Genomic DNA, 16,200 nt, shown 5'->3' on the forward strand with positions numbered 1-16,200 from the left:
CGCTGGGCAGCATGTGCAAAGTTCTGCGATGTATGTTTGGGTGCTTGCGTACAGGGCAAAGCTGCAGGGATGTCCAGGGTGGGCGCGGCCCACCCTGGAATTCTGGATCAGTCTCTATACCTATGGATCCCTAACTAGGCCAAAGAAAAAATGGCCAATAACGCTTATTTGTTGACCAAGGATGAACGCAAGTACCCAATCAGGCCCTCACATCGAGCCGAACCAGCTGCGGAGCCGCCCTGTCCCGACGCCCGCGCTCAGCCGTGCCATGACGCCGCCTTCGTTCGCCGCTCCTCCCTCATGTGCTCCTGTCTCTCCCTTCCGCGGTTCCGGCGCTTGGATCCAGTCGCACCCATAGCGTCCCGCCCCCTGCCGGCTGCCGACCTTCGCCCTTGTGGGTTGCGGCTCTGCCCCCCGGCCATTGCAAGTGAACGGCTGCCGTGGCACTGCCTTGTCGGTATCCTAGCCTTTCCAGGCTTCCAGCACAGATGGTGGTCGCCCGATTTGACGTATCCAGCTCAGAGCTCGCCCACTGCCCTCATTCCCCAATTGTAATTTTTGTTTCTTCTTTAATTTAGGGTTTCTACCATTTCACGGACTGATTAACGTTGCACATCATTGTGTGTTAAATTGTGTTATTGTGATAGGTAGAAAAGAAATTATTATTGCATAATATTGAAGAATGAAGAGGACATGGGACATTGCTTCTCTTTTTCATAGACATGCTTTGAAGATAGGGAAGAAGGATCCGCTGGATGTGGCCGAAGAAAAAACTGACGAACTTCTCAAGGTATGTATTATGGTCCATGTAGTATGTACTATGTAGATTCTTTGTCCAAAACAGAGTTTTAATTGAGAATTTTAGTATGTTTGTAAGACCATATTGATCTAATTTTATGTGATATTGGTAATTAGTTAGAACAATCACATCTCATATTGCTATAAAAAAATTGGGGCGGACCATCCTGTTGTCAAATGCTAGCTCCACCACTGCTTGCGTAGGTAGGGGTTTGACCACCCGGCCACATGCTCTGACGCCATCTTTGTCGCATGCTCCGTTTTGTCGTAGCCGTCCTCGCCGCCTCATACTCACTACGGTCGTTGATCTCCTTCTTTTTCTCCACAGGTCACTTATTTGCGTGCTCATACAAGAGGCCTTCATCCGCCAACATGATCTTCGCATCCTCCACGTCCCGTGCGAGTTGCAATCTCTCATTCTCAGGCTCAATCATATAAAATGCCTTAGCCTTCTCGAGCTCCCATTAGATGGCCGCCTCTTGCTTCTCCAACTCATTCTTCTCCCTCTCAATTTTCAGCTTCTTCTCCATCATCTTTCGGTCTCAATTCATCCTCTCCTTTTGCGCATCCAACAAGAGTTTGTACCTCTCCTCTTTTTTCCCCACACCAAAATCATGGTCGTCCATGTGTAGGACATTTTTCTAGCCGTGGGGCCGCTCCCCGTGGACGCCGGCGGGGTGTACCTGGTGTTGACGTCGCCGGAGGTCCACATGGAGAACTTCTGCGGGCAGGTGTGCGGCTTCCACTACTTGACCTTCCCGTCCGTGGTCGGCTACACGCTCCCCTACGCGTGGGTGGGCAACTCGACAGGGCGGTGCCCGGAGGTGTGCGCCTACCCGTTCGCCATCCCGGCCTACGTGCCGGGGCGCCGGCCCGAGGCGCCGCCCAACGGCGACGCGGGGGTGGACGGCATGGTGAGCGTCATCGCGCACGAGCTGGCGGAGATGGCGTCCAACCCGCTGGCCAACGCGTGGTACGCCGGCGGGGACCCCTCCTTCCCCACCGAGATCGCCGACCTCTGAGAGGGGCATCTACGGCACCGGCGGTGGCGGTGCGTACACCGGCCAGCTGCTCACTGACGGGTGGTCCGGCGCGTCGTACAACCTGAACGGCGTCGGCGGGCGCAGGTTCCTGGTGCACTGTGTGAGACTATGTATAGCTTCTGTACTTATGTACGTATTGTAACACATCCATTATATATAATGAGATAAGCCACCCCTAGAGGGTTGTGCTGGTTCCCCCAAATCTTATTGTCTTACATGGTATCACGCTAGGTTACGATCGCTTCCGCTTCCAAACCCTAATACCCGCACCGCCGCCGCAGCCGCCGCTGCCTTCACCGCCGCCATGTCGAGCGCCGCCACCACTGGTTCCACTGCTGCGGGGTTCCTCCCGGCCTCTCTTGCGGCTCTGCTCAACCTCCCGCTCGATGCCGTCGCCGTTTCGGCTCCGATCGGGACCAGGAGCATCGGCTCCGTCTATTCCACGCTGCCGGCGCCCTTGCTTGGGCGCGACCTCGTGGTCCACACCGCGGCGCCGCCGTCCGCTGCGGACTCCGCGGGCGTCGTCCCGCCGCTCCTGCCGCAAGCGGATCACACCGCCCCGCTGGCGGGGTTGGCGGCGTCCGCCCCGGCCGCGGGCCTTGCGGCGTCCGACCCGGCGCGAGCTTTGCGGCGTCCGCCCTGGCTGCGGTCCCGCCTCCTCCCGCATCGGCTTTGGTGCCTCCGGCTGCCTCCATGGTGTTTGCACCCCAGGCAGCCCCCTCGATGGGATCGTCTTCGCCGCCGCCGGTTCACTTCGGTCATCTCATCACCATCAAGCTCTCCGCCGACAACTACATCTTCTGGCGTGTGCAGGTTCTCCCGCTCTTGGGGAGTCACTACCTGCTAGGCTACGTCGACGGATCGCTTCCCTGCCCACCCGCACTGGTAGACAGCGTGCACGGTCCGGTCTACAATCCGGCCCATCGCGTCTGGACGGGGCAGGACCAGGCGAACCTCTCCTCCATCCAGGGGTCGCTCTCGCCGGCAGTTGCCGGACTTGTTGTCTTCACGAAGATGTCTCATGAGGCCTGGACCATCCTTGAGCGAACCTTTGCAGCGCAGTCCCAGGCTCGTGTCTCTGCACTTCGTCGTCAGCGTGGAGAGTGTCAGAAGCTTGACTCCACTGCCACTGAGTTCTACAACAAGGTCAAGGGCCTCGCCGACACATTGGCCTCCATTGGACAGCCCCTCACCGACTCCGAGTTCAACTCGTTTATTGTCAATGGTCTTGATGAGGAGTATGATGCCTTAGTCGAGATCATCAACGAGCGGGGCAACTCGACACCCATGCTGGCACACGAGGTTTTCTCTCGGCTCCTTCTCACTGAGCAACGGGTCGAGACACGCCGCTCCAGGGGCACTGGCTCCCTCTCGGCCAACGCCGCCACCAAGGGTGGCCGCTCTTCTTCATCACCCCGTTCTCCCTTGGGGCTGCCACAGTCGCCCGCCTCGGCCCCCCCACCTACTGCGACCTTACCGGGGGCTGGCGGTCCACGTGTGTGCCAGCTTTGTGGCCGCGATGGGCACTGGGCCTCCAAGTGTCATAAGCGCTTCCAGCGAAGCTTCCTTGGTCTTGGCAATGACGGCAAAGATACACGCAACAATGCCTGTCAGGTCGGCATGGCTGATCGTCCCGCGCCGCAGAAGCAACAGGGACACACTCAGTCCTACTCCATCGATCCACACTGGTACATGGACTCTGGGGCGACAGAGCATCTGACCAGCGAGATGGGGAAGCTTCACACTCGTGAACCCTATCATGTCTCCGACAAGATCCACACCGCCAATGGAGCAGGTATGCACATCTCTCATATTGGTCAAGCATCTCTTCTCACTAGACATGCCAATAGGAGTCTTCAGCTTCGCAATGTTCTTCGAGTTCCATCTGTGACCCATAATCTTCTTTCAGTTCCTAAACTCACACGTGATAATAATGTGCTTTGTGAATTTCACCCTTTTGATCTTTTTATTAAGGATCGGGGCACGAGGGACATTCTTCTTAGTGGGCGGTTGTGCCAGGGCCTCTACCGTCTGGAGCATCCTGGCGTCGCCCGTGCTTTCAGTGGAGTTCGGGTCTCTCAGTCACAGTGGCATGCTCGTCTTGGTCACCCGGCCACACCTATTGTCCGTCATATTTTGCGTCGTCATGAGCTTTCTAGTTTGTCTAGTAATAAAGATGTAGCAGTGTGTGATGCTTGTCAGCAGGGGAAGAGTCATCAACTTCCTTTTTCGGAGTCCAGTCGTGAGGTGAAACATCCTTTAGAACTTGTGTTTTCAGATGTATGGGGTCCTGCTCAGACTTCTGTCAGTGGTCATAATTACTATATCAGTTTCGTTGATGCTTATAGTCGCTTTACCTGGCTTTACCTTATTAAACGCAAATCTGATGTGTTTGATATTTTTGTTCAGTTTCAAAAACATGTTGAACGTCTTCTCAAGCACAAAATTGTTCATGTCCAGTCGGACTGGGGGGGCGAGTATCACAACCTCAACTCCTTCTTTCAATCGCTTGGGATAGCTCATCGTTTAGCATGTCCACATACACATCAGCAGAATGGTTCAGTCGAACGTAAGCATCGTCATATTGTTGAAGCTGGTCTTACTCTTTTGGCCCATGCATCTGTTCCGTTTCGGTTTTGGAATGATGCTTTCACCACTGCATGCTTTCTCATCAACCGTACTCCCACTCGTGTTTTAAACATGAAGACTCCCATTGAGGTTCTCCTTAATGAACAACCTGATTATACCTTTTTCAAGGTATTTGGGTGTGCTTGCTGGCCGCATCTTCGTCCATATAATAAGCGCAAGCTTGAGTTTCGTTCTAAGAAGTGTGTTTTTCTTGGCTATAGCTCTCTTCATAAAGGTTATAAATGTCTTCATGTTCCCACTAATCGTGTCTATATATCTCGGGACTTCGTGTTTGATGAGCATGTTTTCCCTTTGCCAAACTTCCTGTGTCCACTGTCGAACCACCATCTCTGCATTCATCCTCTGTTGCTTCTGACCAATTTGATGATGTTGCATACTCTCCTTTGCTGTTACCTAACCATGGTGCAGGAACCGGACGTGGGGCTCGTTTGGAGCTGTTGGAGGATTCACCATCATCATCGCCGCCTTCTGATGGGCACGTCGATCGCCCTATGTTGCATGGCATCGATTCGCGTGCCCATGCATGGTCACCCGAAGAGCCCGTCGCACCGAGCATCTCCACTGCTCGGTCCGCTACGCCAGCGACCGCCGAGTCTCCAGCGGCTCGGCCCTCTTCGCCAGCGGCCGCCGAGTCTTCAGCGGCTCGGCCTGTCACGCCGTCTTCGCCCGCGGCTCGGCCCGTCACGCCGTCTTCGCCTGCAGCTCGGGTCCGCGACGCCGTCCTCACGTCGCCTTCATCCACGGATCGGCCCGCGACACCGGCCGCGCCACGGCCCACTATGCCGGGCTCGCCATCGGCCCGGTCTGTGACGCCGGCGTCGCCAGCTGCTTCGTCTGCTCTGCCGGTTTCGCCGGTGGGCCGGCCTTCTTCGCTGACCGACCCCGAGGCTACTGTGTCTGGCTCCTCGTCACCGGCTGACTCGTCAACGTCGCCGTCCTCCAGCCCGTTGCAGGCTGCTCCGTCGACCTCGGTGGTTCCTGTGTCCCAACCACATACACGCAGTCGCAGTGGCATTTTCAAACCTAAGGAACGTAAGGATGGTACGGTTGCTTGGTTGGCTGCTTGTTTGGCTGCTGCTGTTGCAGATCCATCTTCTGAGCCTCGCTCATATCAGGCTGCCCTGCGCATTCCACATTGGCGAGAGGCTATGGAGCAGGAGTTTCATGCTCTCCTTCGTAACAAGACATGGACTCTCGTTCCTCCACCACCACGAGTAAATGTTATTGACTCAAAATGGGTATTCAAAGTGAAGAAGCATTCGGATGGATCTATTGAGCGTTACAAAGCGCGACTTGTTGCTCGCGGTTTTCGGCAGCGCCATGGTCTTGACTATGATGACACCTTCAGTCCTGTCGTCAAGCCTACCACTATTCGGCTTCTTCTCTCCATTGTTGTTTCTCGTGGTTGGTCACTTCGTCAACTTGATGTGCAGAATGCTTTTCTACATGGATTTTTGGAGGAAGAGGTTTATATGAAACAGCCGCCTGGTTTCTCTGATCCTGATCGTCCTGACTATATCTGTCGTCTCTCCAAAGCACTATATGGTTTGAAGCAAGCTCCTCGTGCCTGGCATGCCCGCCTTGCCTCTGCCCTTCGTGCTCATGGGTTTGTGCCGTCCACTGCTGACACTTCATTATTTCTTCTACAGAAGCCAGAAGTCACTATGTATCTTTTGGTATATGTCGATGATATTATCCTTGTCAGCTCTTCTCAGTATGCTGCTGATGCTCTTGTCTGCTCTCTTGGTGCTGATTTTGCGGTCAAAGATCTTGGGAAACTTCACTACTTTCTTGGAGTTGAGGTCACTTCTCGTGCTACTGGTCTTGTCCTTACGCAGAAGAAGTACTCCTTGGAGTTGTTACAAAGAGCGGGCATGCTGAAGTGCAAACCGACCACCACACCCATGTCGTCTACCGACAAGATAACAGCTGTTGATGGTGAGCTTTTGTCTCCTGCGGATGCCACAGAGTACAGGAGCATTGTTGGTGGACTTCAGTACTTGACGATCACGAGACCAGATATCTCTTATGCTGTTAACAGGGTTTGTCAGTATCTTCAGGCTCCCAGAGATACTCATTGGGCTGCTGTTAAACGCATTCTTCGTTATGTTCAGTTCACCCTGACATTTGGTATGCATATTCGGCCGACTTCCTCTCGGGTCCTTTCGGCCTTTTCTGATGCAGATTGGGCTGGTAGCCCAGATGACAGGCGATCCACGGGGGGTTATGCAGTATTCTTTGGCCCTAATTTGATCGCCTGGAGTGCTCGGAAACATGCTACTGTGTCACGTAGCAGTACTGAAGCTGAGTACAAGGCTGTGGCTAATGCTACTGCAGAGATTATTTGGGTGCAGTCTTTGCTTCAGGAGTTGGGTTTGTCTCAACCACAGCCTCCTATTCTTTGGTGTGATAACATCAGTGCTACATACCTTTCTGCAAATCCAGTATTTCATGCCCGAACGAAACACATTGAAGTTGACTATCACTTTGTACGGGAACGTGTATCACAGAAGCAACTCCAGATCAAGTTTATCTCATCTAAGGATCAACTTGCAGACATCTTCACTAAGCCTTTACCTCTGCCACAGTTTGAGGCTTGTAGGCGCAATCTTATCCTTCTCAGTTCTTTAGAAAGTGGCTAAGATTGAGGGAGGGTGTTAGACTATGTATAGCTTCTGTTCTTATGTACGTATTGTAACACATCCATTATATATAATGAGATAAGCCACCCCTAGAGGGTTGTGCTGGTTCCCCCAAATCTTATTGTCTTACACACTGGGTCTGGACCCCTACCGCAGCTACTGCTCCGGCCCCAACGCGCTCGACCACGACTAGTAGCTTTTCGTTCGTTTCACTGCCGCTGCACTCTAGCGCTAGGGGCAGTAGCATTCCTCCCACTCCAGCATTGGATTCCTTGCTCGGGACATCCATGGCCATGGGAGCGTGTCCTGTATAGACTCAGTGAGCCCAAACATGGTGGTCCGGTTTGGTCCTCTGGGGACATATATACGGCTGGTTCATTGTTGGTATGGCTGCGTGCGGACAATGTTTTGGATGTTCAAATTTGATGTCATTTTGTCCATTTCTCTGCTCGGTTTCGTTCAAACTTGGTTAGCATTACTAGCATATTTGAAACATTGAGAGTACAATTATTGGAAATCTGGGTGAACAACCATTGCACAAATGTAGGTAAGTACACGGCTGCGTCCACCCCAGGTGTAGGCGTTGCACAATGACAATGCGCTCCGAGATGGAAATGATCACAGGGAGTGCACAAGATTGTCCTGGATTGGCCATGGGCATTGATCACGGGTCTCGTGAGCAGGTGGGCGTGGTCTGTGCTGTGCAGCATCGGCGCAATGATGGTCGATGGGCGTCAAGATTTTGTTCCGTAGCGCACTAGGCTTTCACAGCTAGATACATCCATTTCTGAGACAAGTAATTCCGAACGGAGGGAGTAGGTGTCTTTGGATGGATCGGGCAGAGCACTGGAGTTGCTGCTCCGTGGTCACCAATGCGCACCGAACGAATTATTGAGCTAATGGTATAGTAGGTTGTTACTGTGAAGGAGCCATGGCTGCACAGTCGAATGTCCCGCTCTCTCAGTCCCTGCCATGATCGCTGGGCCATATGGGCTGCTTTCCCCATATCATTTAATATAATCTGTTTACAGTACTCATGGTCATATGGGGCGTATGCAGTGCAATTTTTCCTTATACGTATGCCAACCCAACACCCATGGTCATTCAAATCATCACGGATAGACAATGAATATTCAACCAACATGTTACAATTGTGTGAATGATGGCCTCCGACCTCTCCCTTATACATATACCATCCCAACTTCGCCAAAGTAGATAGCAAGCCCAGTTGTTTCATTCATACAGGCAATGACCACACATGAACAAAGGGGAAGGTGGGAAAAATAAGTTATGCAAACGGGAATTGGAGACATCAGAACATGAGCAACATTGAGTAATTAGCCACTCAATCTTGTAAGTTTTCCATAGGTCGCAAGGCACACGCATCGAAGTGCAAATGGACTGTCAATCTCGAGAGATGCCTCGGCCCGATCCTCCGAGATATTTCCTCTACCAGTGGCATTCTGGGGGTGCATGGTCGTGTTTCGTAGCTCCTCGACTATGAGCATGCATGTAACTGAGTTATTGTGCCTAAGCGCCTGCATCTCCCACTTGATGGATGCCGTCCGTGATGATGACTCTGCGAATGAGGTTCTCTTGCACCAAGATGTGTGTAATCCCTTTGTTGATGGGCTAATGCGGTTCCCTAGTGCTCATGACATGGCTATGACGAAAGTTGCTGCCTCAACCTTCAGCCTTCGGCGCCTTTGCGAGAATTGCAAGTCAACTGCGGTGGCTCTTCATTCGCTCTTGGCTGACTTATAGTAACCGAGATGTTTTAGTTCAACAACTTAAAGTTAGCAACTCCGAATCGCTTGGTACCGAGAGAAGTTTTGAAATAGTTTCTGTGAGAAAACTTGTTCCTTGTCAACTAGCTAGGATTTATATTTTGGCTATATGATATTGTCTACTGTGTTGGCCACTACCACGAGCTATGGCTTGATCAGCATGGGAATCTTATTAGTTAAGGTTTGACAATAATAAAGCTAGGCTTCGACGAGTCGGCAAGTATTCTATCTTCCAAGAATATAATAAAATGTGTTGCCGATGATACAATAACATTTTAGTATATTATTTAACAAAGAAATTAGAGGAATTCATGTACCTTATCGTCTCGTGCAAGGAATTGTCTTGCTTTGTTCACCAGATAATCATCGATGCAACAATGTTACTCTCTTAGTGTTAGATTTATCGTTTTGATGAAAGACAGCATGTTTTGACAATCGGTTCTAAACACCGTTTTGATATGCTAGTATGGACAACTCCAATATAATATATGTATGCCACACATAATAAGGGGAAATGCAGGGTGCAGATGGACTTGAAACAAACAAGCCGGGGAAACAAAGGCAAACGAAACTACACCCGTTTTTGACCAATAAAGAATACCGCCGAAACAAAAACAACCGGTCAGCCACCAACCAATAAATAACCCACCAACCAATAAATAACTCAGCCGAAACTACACATATGGGATGTTTTATCCCATATGTATTAGTATCTTCACACAAGAACACCGCAAGAGATCCACAGATTCACTCGCATGACCACAAGAAAAGAACGAAAGAGATGCACAAAGAAGTGGGAACCAGAGACATAAGAAGAAAATATAACCATGCCCAATAAATCCAATAGCCATCCTGTAGGTCAACTCTATGAAATCTACAAGACATGCAAGTAATAGAGTGATGTCAGCGTTCGGTTCTCAGAAAAGTTTCCAAAGGCGCTGCTGCAACCTCTGGCTATCCACGTGGCCGTGTAGGCTTGGAACCACCGCTGGGCCATCAGGCCATGATACATAGTAACTCTATTAGACTCGTTGTATGTGAAATTACTAAAAGATATATGGACTGTGCTCTATAAAATTTAAAAGACCGCCGAAGAGACGTGCAAAGAATTACGATATCTCAGCCTACAAAATTGACTTTCTTCTTTTTGTTCGCACAGTTCGATGAAACATTTCATACAATTTCAAAACAAATCATGCACACATCCTGCAGTAAAATAAACAAGTTTCATGAACATTCAATGTTTTGTTCACCATATTTAAAAATTGTTCGTAGAAATAAAAAATGTTCATAAATTCTACTTTTGTTCATCGTTTAAAGAAAAATCACCAAAATCAAAATTTGTTCAGCATATTTTCAAAAAAATGTTCTTGAATACAAACTTTCGTCATCAAGTTCAAGAAATGCTCATCAAATTCAAAATTTTGTTCATCCTATTTTTTAAAAATGTTCTTGAATACAAATTTTGTTCATCAAGATAAAAAAATGACTATTAAATTCAAAAAAATGCAACCTATTTAAAAAAAGTTCTTGAATACAAATTTTGTTCATCAAGATAAAAAAATGTCCAACAAATTCAAAATATGCTCATTAAATAGAAATAAGTGTGCATCATTATTAAAAATGCTCATAAGAAATTGTTCACCAAAATAAAAATGAAATAAAATAAATAATATTAATTCTCTTTTAAATTGCAAACTTTTTTGTATTCAAGAACTGTTTTTGAGAATTCAATTTTTTTTAAATTTTCAAACCTTTTTGTAATCCCGGATTATTTAAACACAGAATAAAAAAACAGAAGATAAAAAGGAAAAGAAAAAACCAAGAAGGAAAAACACAACGAGCGTCCCGCCCCGAGCATAGGCCGGCCCAACAATGCGCAGGGGGTGGGGTTGGAGGGTACACACTGCCTCTCTTCCTAGCGCATACCACACCATATAGAAGCTCCCACGGGCTAGGAGAAACTGGGTCCGCCAGCATCCTGAACGATCGAGCTTTTTTGGGCCGCTCATGGACCAGACTGGACCGGACCATAAGAGTTAGGCCTGATAATAAAAATTACAGCCAGTCTTTTTTAGAATTCGTTACAGCCGGTCTGATATGTGAAAGCAGACCCATTTTTTTTCGAAATCGGTTGGACCGAAGGCCGAGCCCATACAATGCACAATCTTCCACCCAAGGGCCATTTTTCATTCATCTCCAACCCCACACACTGTAGTAGTCTAGAGAGAGAGAGAGAGAGAGAGAGAGAGAGAGAGAGAGAGAGAACTTTGTCTTTCTCGGGTTCACCATGTGCCACTGTAGTCGTACTTGCCACCTGCCCAAGCTTCAAATGTAAAAGGAGGTGAGAATGAAAGAAAAAGAAATGTAAAAAGTAAAATAAAGGAGACAGGAAGAAAGAAAGAACAACAAGATAAGTGGGCCGGACAAAGATGCGTGAGGGATGCGCATTTTCCCACCTATTCAACATATTAAGCGTCAAATGTGAATTGATAAAGCCCACCTATCGGCAAGACCCAACCGATACATCATGTCATGACCAAACCCAATTGAATCAAACAAGAATTGTTTCTGGAATGGAAATGGAACAATCTTCATAATTTTTATTTAATGGGCATCGTGCCTACAAAATTTTAGCTAAGAATAGTTGAATTTTACATCTTGTTTGAGACAGTTCCATTGCATGATTATATATTCAAGTTGATTTTTTTAAAGGAGGTTACATGTGGACAATTTCATTAGACACTTGTCTATTTCAAATCGTTTTTTCTCACACGAATAAAAATAACTCATTTTCTGTGAGTAGCTTGCTTTGTTATCTCTTTCTGTTGTCTGAAGAAAGTATCCCTGCCTCTGAACTGAGATATGTGGCGGCAATAGATTGTAGCTAAAGCCCATGATGCCTAGTTCGTACACATACTAAATTAACTTAATACGGGCCTACCAATTACCCACAACAGTCATATAACTATGTCGTTGGATAAAATGGTGGTGCAGATGCTCTAGAGAAGGGAAGGAATGTTTGGCCGCACGACCACCCGGGAAATGAATCTCCAGTGTGAGGTACCCTCAAGTTCATGCAGACTTGAGGAGTCATTCGTAACACAATTTTCCTAACATCTTCCAATCCCACAACATATTCATCAAGACACTCACAATCTAGCGCACACATTGTCGAAGTTATAGAGAGAGGAATGGGAAATGGTGATACTTGCAAGCGTTTTTAGTGGCATTTGTAAGATGAAATGTGTGGTTGGAGAAATGACATTTATAGTACCCGGGTAGTAGTAGTGGGCTGGTGCCACATGGTTGAGCATTGATCTACGAATCAATAACAATGCCGGAGCCATGGGAGACCAGGACGAGCCATGGCTCCCACAAAAGTTAGAGATTTTTTAAGGACCCTAGATTACTTCTACAAACAGCTATGTGGCCTCTTCTATAATACTCTCCTGAAAACATTTTGGCCAAATAGGGACATCTTCAACGCAGATCCAAAAATGGATATGGTATTTGTTCGCGGACTGCGTCCGACCACGGACACGATACGGGAGCCAAACGGACCTCGAGGACAAAACACATGGGTCGTGAGGACATGTGGTTCAGCTGATAGTGGGCCAAGCGGATTCTTACATGGTGTTAGGACTCACACATAATGAACATGCGGATAGTCCATGGACGTTAAGCAGACCGTGATGGATGGCGGAAAGTGTCCAAACCACCTAGACCGGACCTTTTATTGGCACTTTGAGGGGCCATTTTGGAGATGCGCTAAAGTACATAAATTTTTTGACATTTTTTGGGGAAAAAAGAACATACTTAATAAATTCTAAACATTTTTTTTTCTGAAAAATCCAGTTTTTATAAATTTATGCGTTTTTGTAAAGAGAAAAATAGAAAGAACAAAAAAGAAATAACGAAACAGAAACGCCAAAAAAACTAAAGGAAAAACGACAACATAAACGAAAAATAAAAGAAGAAGAAACAGAAAATCAAGAAAAAACAGGTCGAGAGAACATTTTAGAAGGTTCCAATTCCGTTAAAACCAAACAGGAACCTGCTAAAAAGTTCCCAAAACCAAACGCATAGATTAGGAAAACGTTTAGAGCCGGCGCGCCGGCCGAACTTTCGGCCGGATCGCGCGCCACGCTGGCTCCAGCGAAACCACCCATCGCGTGCACGTGGTGGGCCTTGCATAACCGCCCTCTTATCCTTATCCTTTCCATGGCCTTTCCTTTTGTCTTTCTTCTACCTCCAGAGCCACGACATGTTCTGCTGTCTACAGCCACGATTTTTCTCTCTTCTCTACGCTGCTCACGAACCACTGCAAGCTCCCCTCACCGGCGGCCATGTTTGCTGCGATCAACAGCTGCCGGTGGTGGAGACAAAGGGCTCCGGTGCTATAACCTGTAGTTTTTTGGCTGCGACCGGAGTTTGAAGATGCTGGAACCAGAGGCCACGCTTGCTGCAACCAGTAGCTGCCGGCGGCAAAGACGACGAGCTCTAGACAAGAGAAATCAGATGTTAAACCAGTGCACATCGAAGCTACAACCGTCAACGCCAAATGCTATGCCCGATGGCATTTTTTGCTGGAACCTGAGGAAGAATGGGCTTCAACGGACGTACATCAGAGCTGCAACCAGTACTGTAAAATGCTACGTCCGGCAACCAAAAAAGCTACATCCTTCTTTGAAAAAAGCTTCAACGGATACGGGATAGCTGAAGGTCAGCCACCGCGTAGCGCAAAAAGATGCAACCGGCAGCGAGAAAGCTACAACCGGCTTCAAAAAAAGTTTCACACAGATACGGGGTAGCCGGAGCTCGACCACCGCGCAGCCGAAAAAAGCTGCAACCGGCCACAAGAAAAGCTACAACCCGCTTTTAAAAAAGCTTCAAACAGGAAACAGTGGCTAACAATGGCGAGCGGCAAACGACAAAGCTGTGTGACGGTGCTGCGATGGGCGCATGACGAGCTATGATAGCGGCCGGTGACGATGCTGGAACCCTCACCCCGGCGGTGCTGCAACCAGGGGGTATGAGATACATCGAGATGCAAAGGCGGAGCTGCATCCGGGGAGCGGCCCTGGCGAGCGCCGACGGAGAGCGGCCCTGACGAGTAGTAGTAGGCACTCGGCCCGGTAGCTCATGCCACGGCCGCGGACCGCGTGGGACCAGGAGCAGCAGCAGGAGGAACAGAAGACAAACACGCGTGAAACAGTGAGACGGTTGCAACCGCCACCACGCCACCGCGTGCGTCACCACCTCCTTACCCCTCGCAGCCGCGTCCACCAATATTCTGGTCTCCTCCAGCGCAGCGCAGGAAACCGCCATGCCCAAAGCTTCCTCCTTGCCAATTGCCACCAAGCCGTATATAAGCCGGGTCGCGTGGCCTTTCTCCCTTCACCAACCCCAGCAAGAAACAACCCAAGCAAAGCCACCAATTGATTGAAGCAAAGTCACAGAGCCTGCGTGCAAGAAAGCGTCGGCCACCTGAGCTGCTGCCGGAATCATCCCCGTCTCCTATCGAGTATGGACAAGGTGCTGGCCTTCTCCATCCTGAGTGCATCGCCGGCCGACATCGCCCTCGGCACCGGCGCCAGCGGCAGCTGGGCTCGGCTGTCCTGGCGGGGAAGGAAGCTGCAGGTGGACGACCGGGCTGGAGCAGAGCACCAAGGGAAGCAGGGCGGTCTGCCGCGGGAGGCAGAGCAGCGGCACGACAAAGGGAAATCGCAGTCGCCGTCGACGTTGCCGCCACGGTTTGCGCCCGAGTTTGATGGGATCGACTGCTTTGAGACCATCGTGTGCCATTGATCGGTGATGAATCGCGATCTGCTCCTGTTCCCGCCGCGCGTGTGACTACTAATTCTTTCTTCTTCATACTATCGGCATGTTCATTCGTTGTTAAGTTGTGCTTCTAACTGAAGCCGGATGTTGTACAGAATACAGAGCTGCCTATAAACCAAGTTCTTTCATATGGCACAAAGAAGCCCATTTTCGCCGCGATTATTCGGACAAGCTTTGGTTTTTAAGGCGGAGTAGAATTGAACGGAGAGCACAACTTTGCTGGTAGTGGACCTAGCCATGTGGAGAAGCTTCAAAGAGACAAGCTTGATTGCCTCTAACAAAACTATTGCCTACTATCACCAGGGCAGTCCATTTGTTTCACTCTGTAGCTTGCTGCACCTTGAGAGAATCGACGCCTTCTCTGAACCTCATGCTCAAAGCCTGTCGAGATGATGCTCTGTTCAAGAAAACGACTAGCGTGCACACGTTGATGTTTGGTTGCGCGCGCTGGCTCAACAGCGGCCGCCCTGATCTACTGGTCTCGTGTGTGTGTTTTGCCGTGGTGACAATTCAGAAGAAAAAAGGGTGTTTACTGCAGGCCAATAGACTGGCTGGCTCGGCTCTCCTGGCACGGGAAATCGGGGTCACGGTTCCCGCCCTTGTTCCATTGGATCGGCTGCTTCGAGACCGTCACCTGGCATCAGTGAGTCACTAGACGTTACATGTAGTGTATACAAGTGTGATCGAACCCTCGGTCTCTTCCAAATTTTGAGCAAATCAAGTTTTTTTTTAGAAAAGGAGGAGGACCCTCGGCCTCTGCATCTGCGCAAATCAAGTCCACATGGAGACCCAAGTCCCCGTGATTACAGTAGATCCCGATCATTCTGCAAAGCTTTTCTAGGTTCCTTGCGGTAGAGATGTGTCCAGAGAAACCAAATCCGGAACATTGTGCGCCCAACGCCAAAACAAGTGGATGTGTTTCTGGCGCCCCATATCCTCGCGCAGCCAACTTGGATTCTATAGAGGTGATGAGGACACTAGAAGCGAGTAAGTTCATTCAGGCGAAATGCTTTGCTGCCGATGCTTCTGATTCCCAATTGATTGTCCGCCCTTATGTTTCTTCACTCGTTTCCTCTGTTTCCATGTGTACAACTTACTTGCACTCCCATGTAGACAGAAGATGTAAATATCAAAGTGTAGATGCACCGTTGGACTTGTTATATGTTCACGTGAGTGTAGACGTATATATAACGAGCATTACTCAGGCAAGTGAAGGTTCATGGGAGTAGTCCCTCCTTCCCTATCTGTATGCGTACTCCTAATCAAATGCAATAAATAGAAGGATAGAGAAAGAGAGATGCTTAGAGAAGTACTAATCTAATAGCTAATCTTATCAAAAGTGTTTTGCTGTGCTTGAGCTCACATGGGCTCGATTAAACAGTGAAATAAAAAGTTCTGATATTTTTTTGATAAAGCATTAATAAAAAACATTAGATT

General features: G+C 49.0%; 1 protein-coding gene and 1 pseudogene across 1 annotated transcript; both read left to right on the plus strand.

Annotated features, from left to right (window-relative positions):
* The first annotated feature begins 682 nt into the window (after positions 1-682).
* Positions 683-7,712, plus strand: LOC119332990 (annotated as a pseudogene).
* A 6,547-nt stretch (positions 7,713-14,259) lies between these two features.
* LOC119331683 lies at positions 14,260-14,893 on the plus strand. The gene has a single exon (XM_037604846.1). The coding sequence runs from the start codon at positions 14,449-14,451 to the stop codon at positions 14,728-14,730; it is 282 nt and encodes a 93-aa protein (XP_037460743.1). The 5' UTR covers positions 14,260-14,448; the 3' UTR covers positions 14,731-14,893.
* Positions 14,894-16,200: the final 1,307 nt, after the last annotated feature.

The sequence above is a fragment of the Triticum dicoccoides genome, chromosome 7A (assembly GCF_002162155.2).
Source record: "Triticum dicoccoides isolate Atlit2015 ecotype Zavitan chromosome 7A, WEW_v2.0, whole genome shotgun sequence".
Taxonomy (NCBI): domain Eukaryota; kingdom Viridiplantae; phylum Streptophyta; class Magnoliopsida; order Poales; family Poaceae; genus Triticum; species Triticum dicoccoides.

Bases quoted from the DNA above. Each gene is read 5' to 3' on its own strand.
- LOC119331683 (XM_037604846.1), top strand. From the start codon at position 14,449: ATGGACAAGGTGCTGGCCTTCTCCATCCTGAGTGCATCGCCGGCCGAC.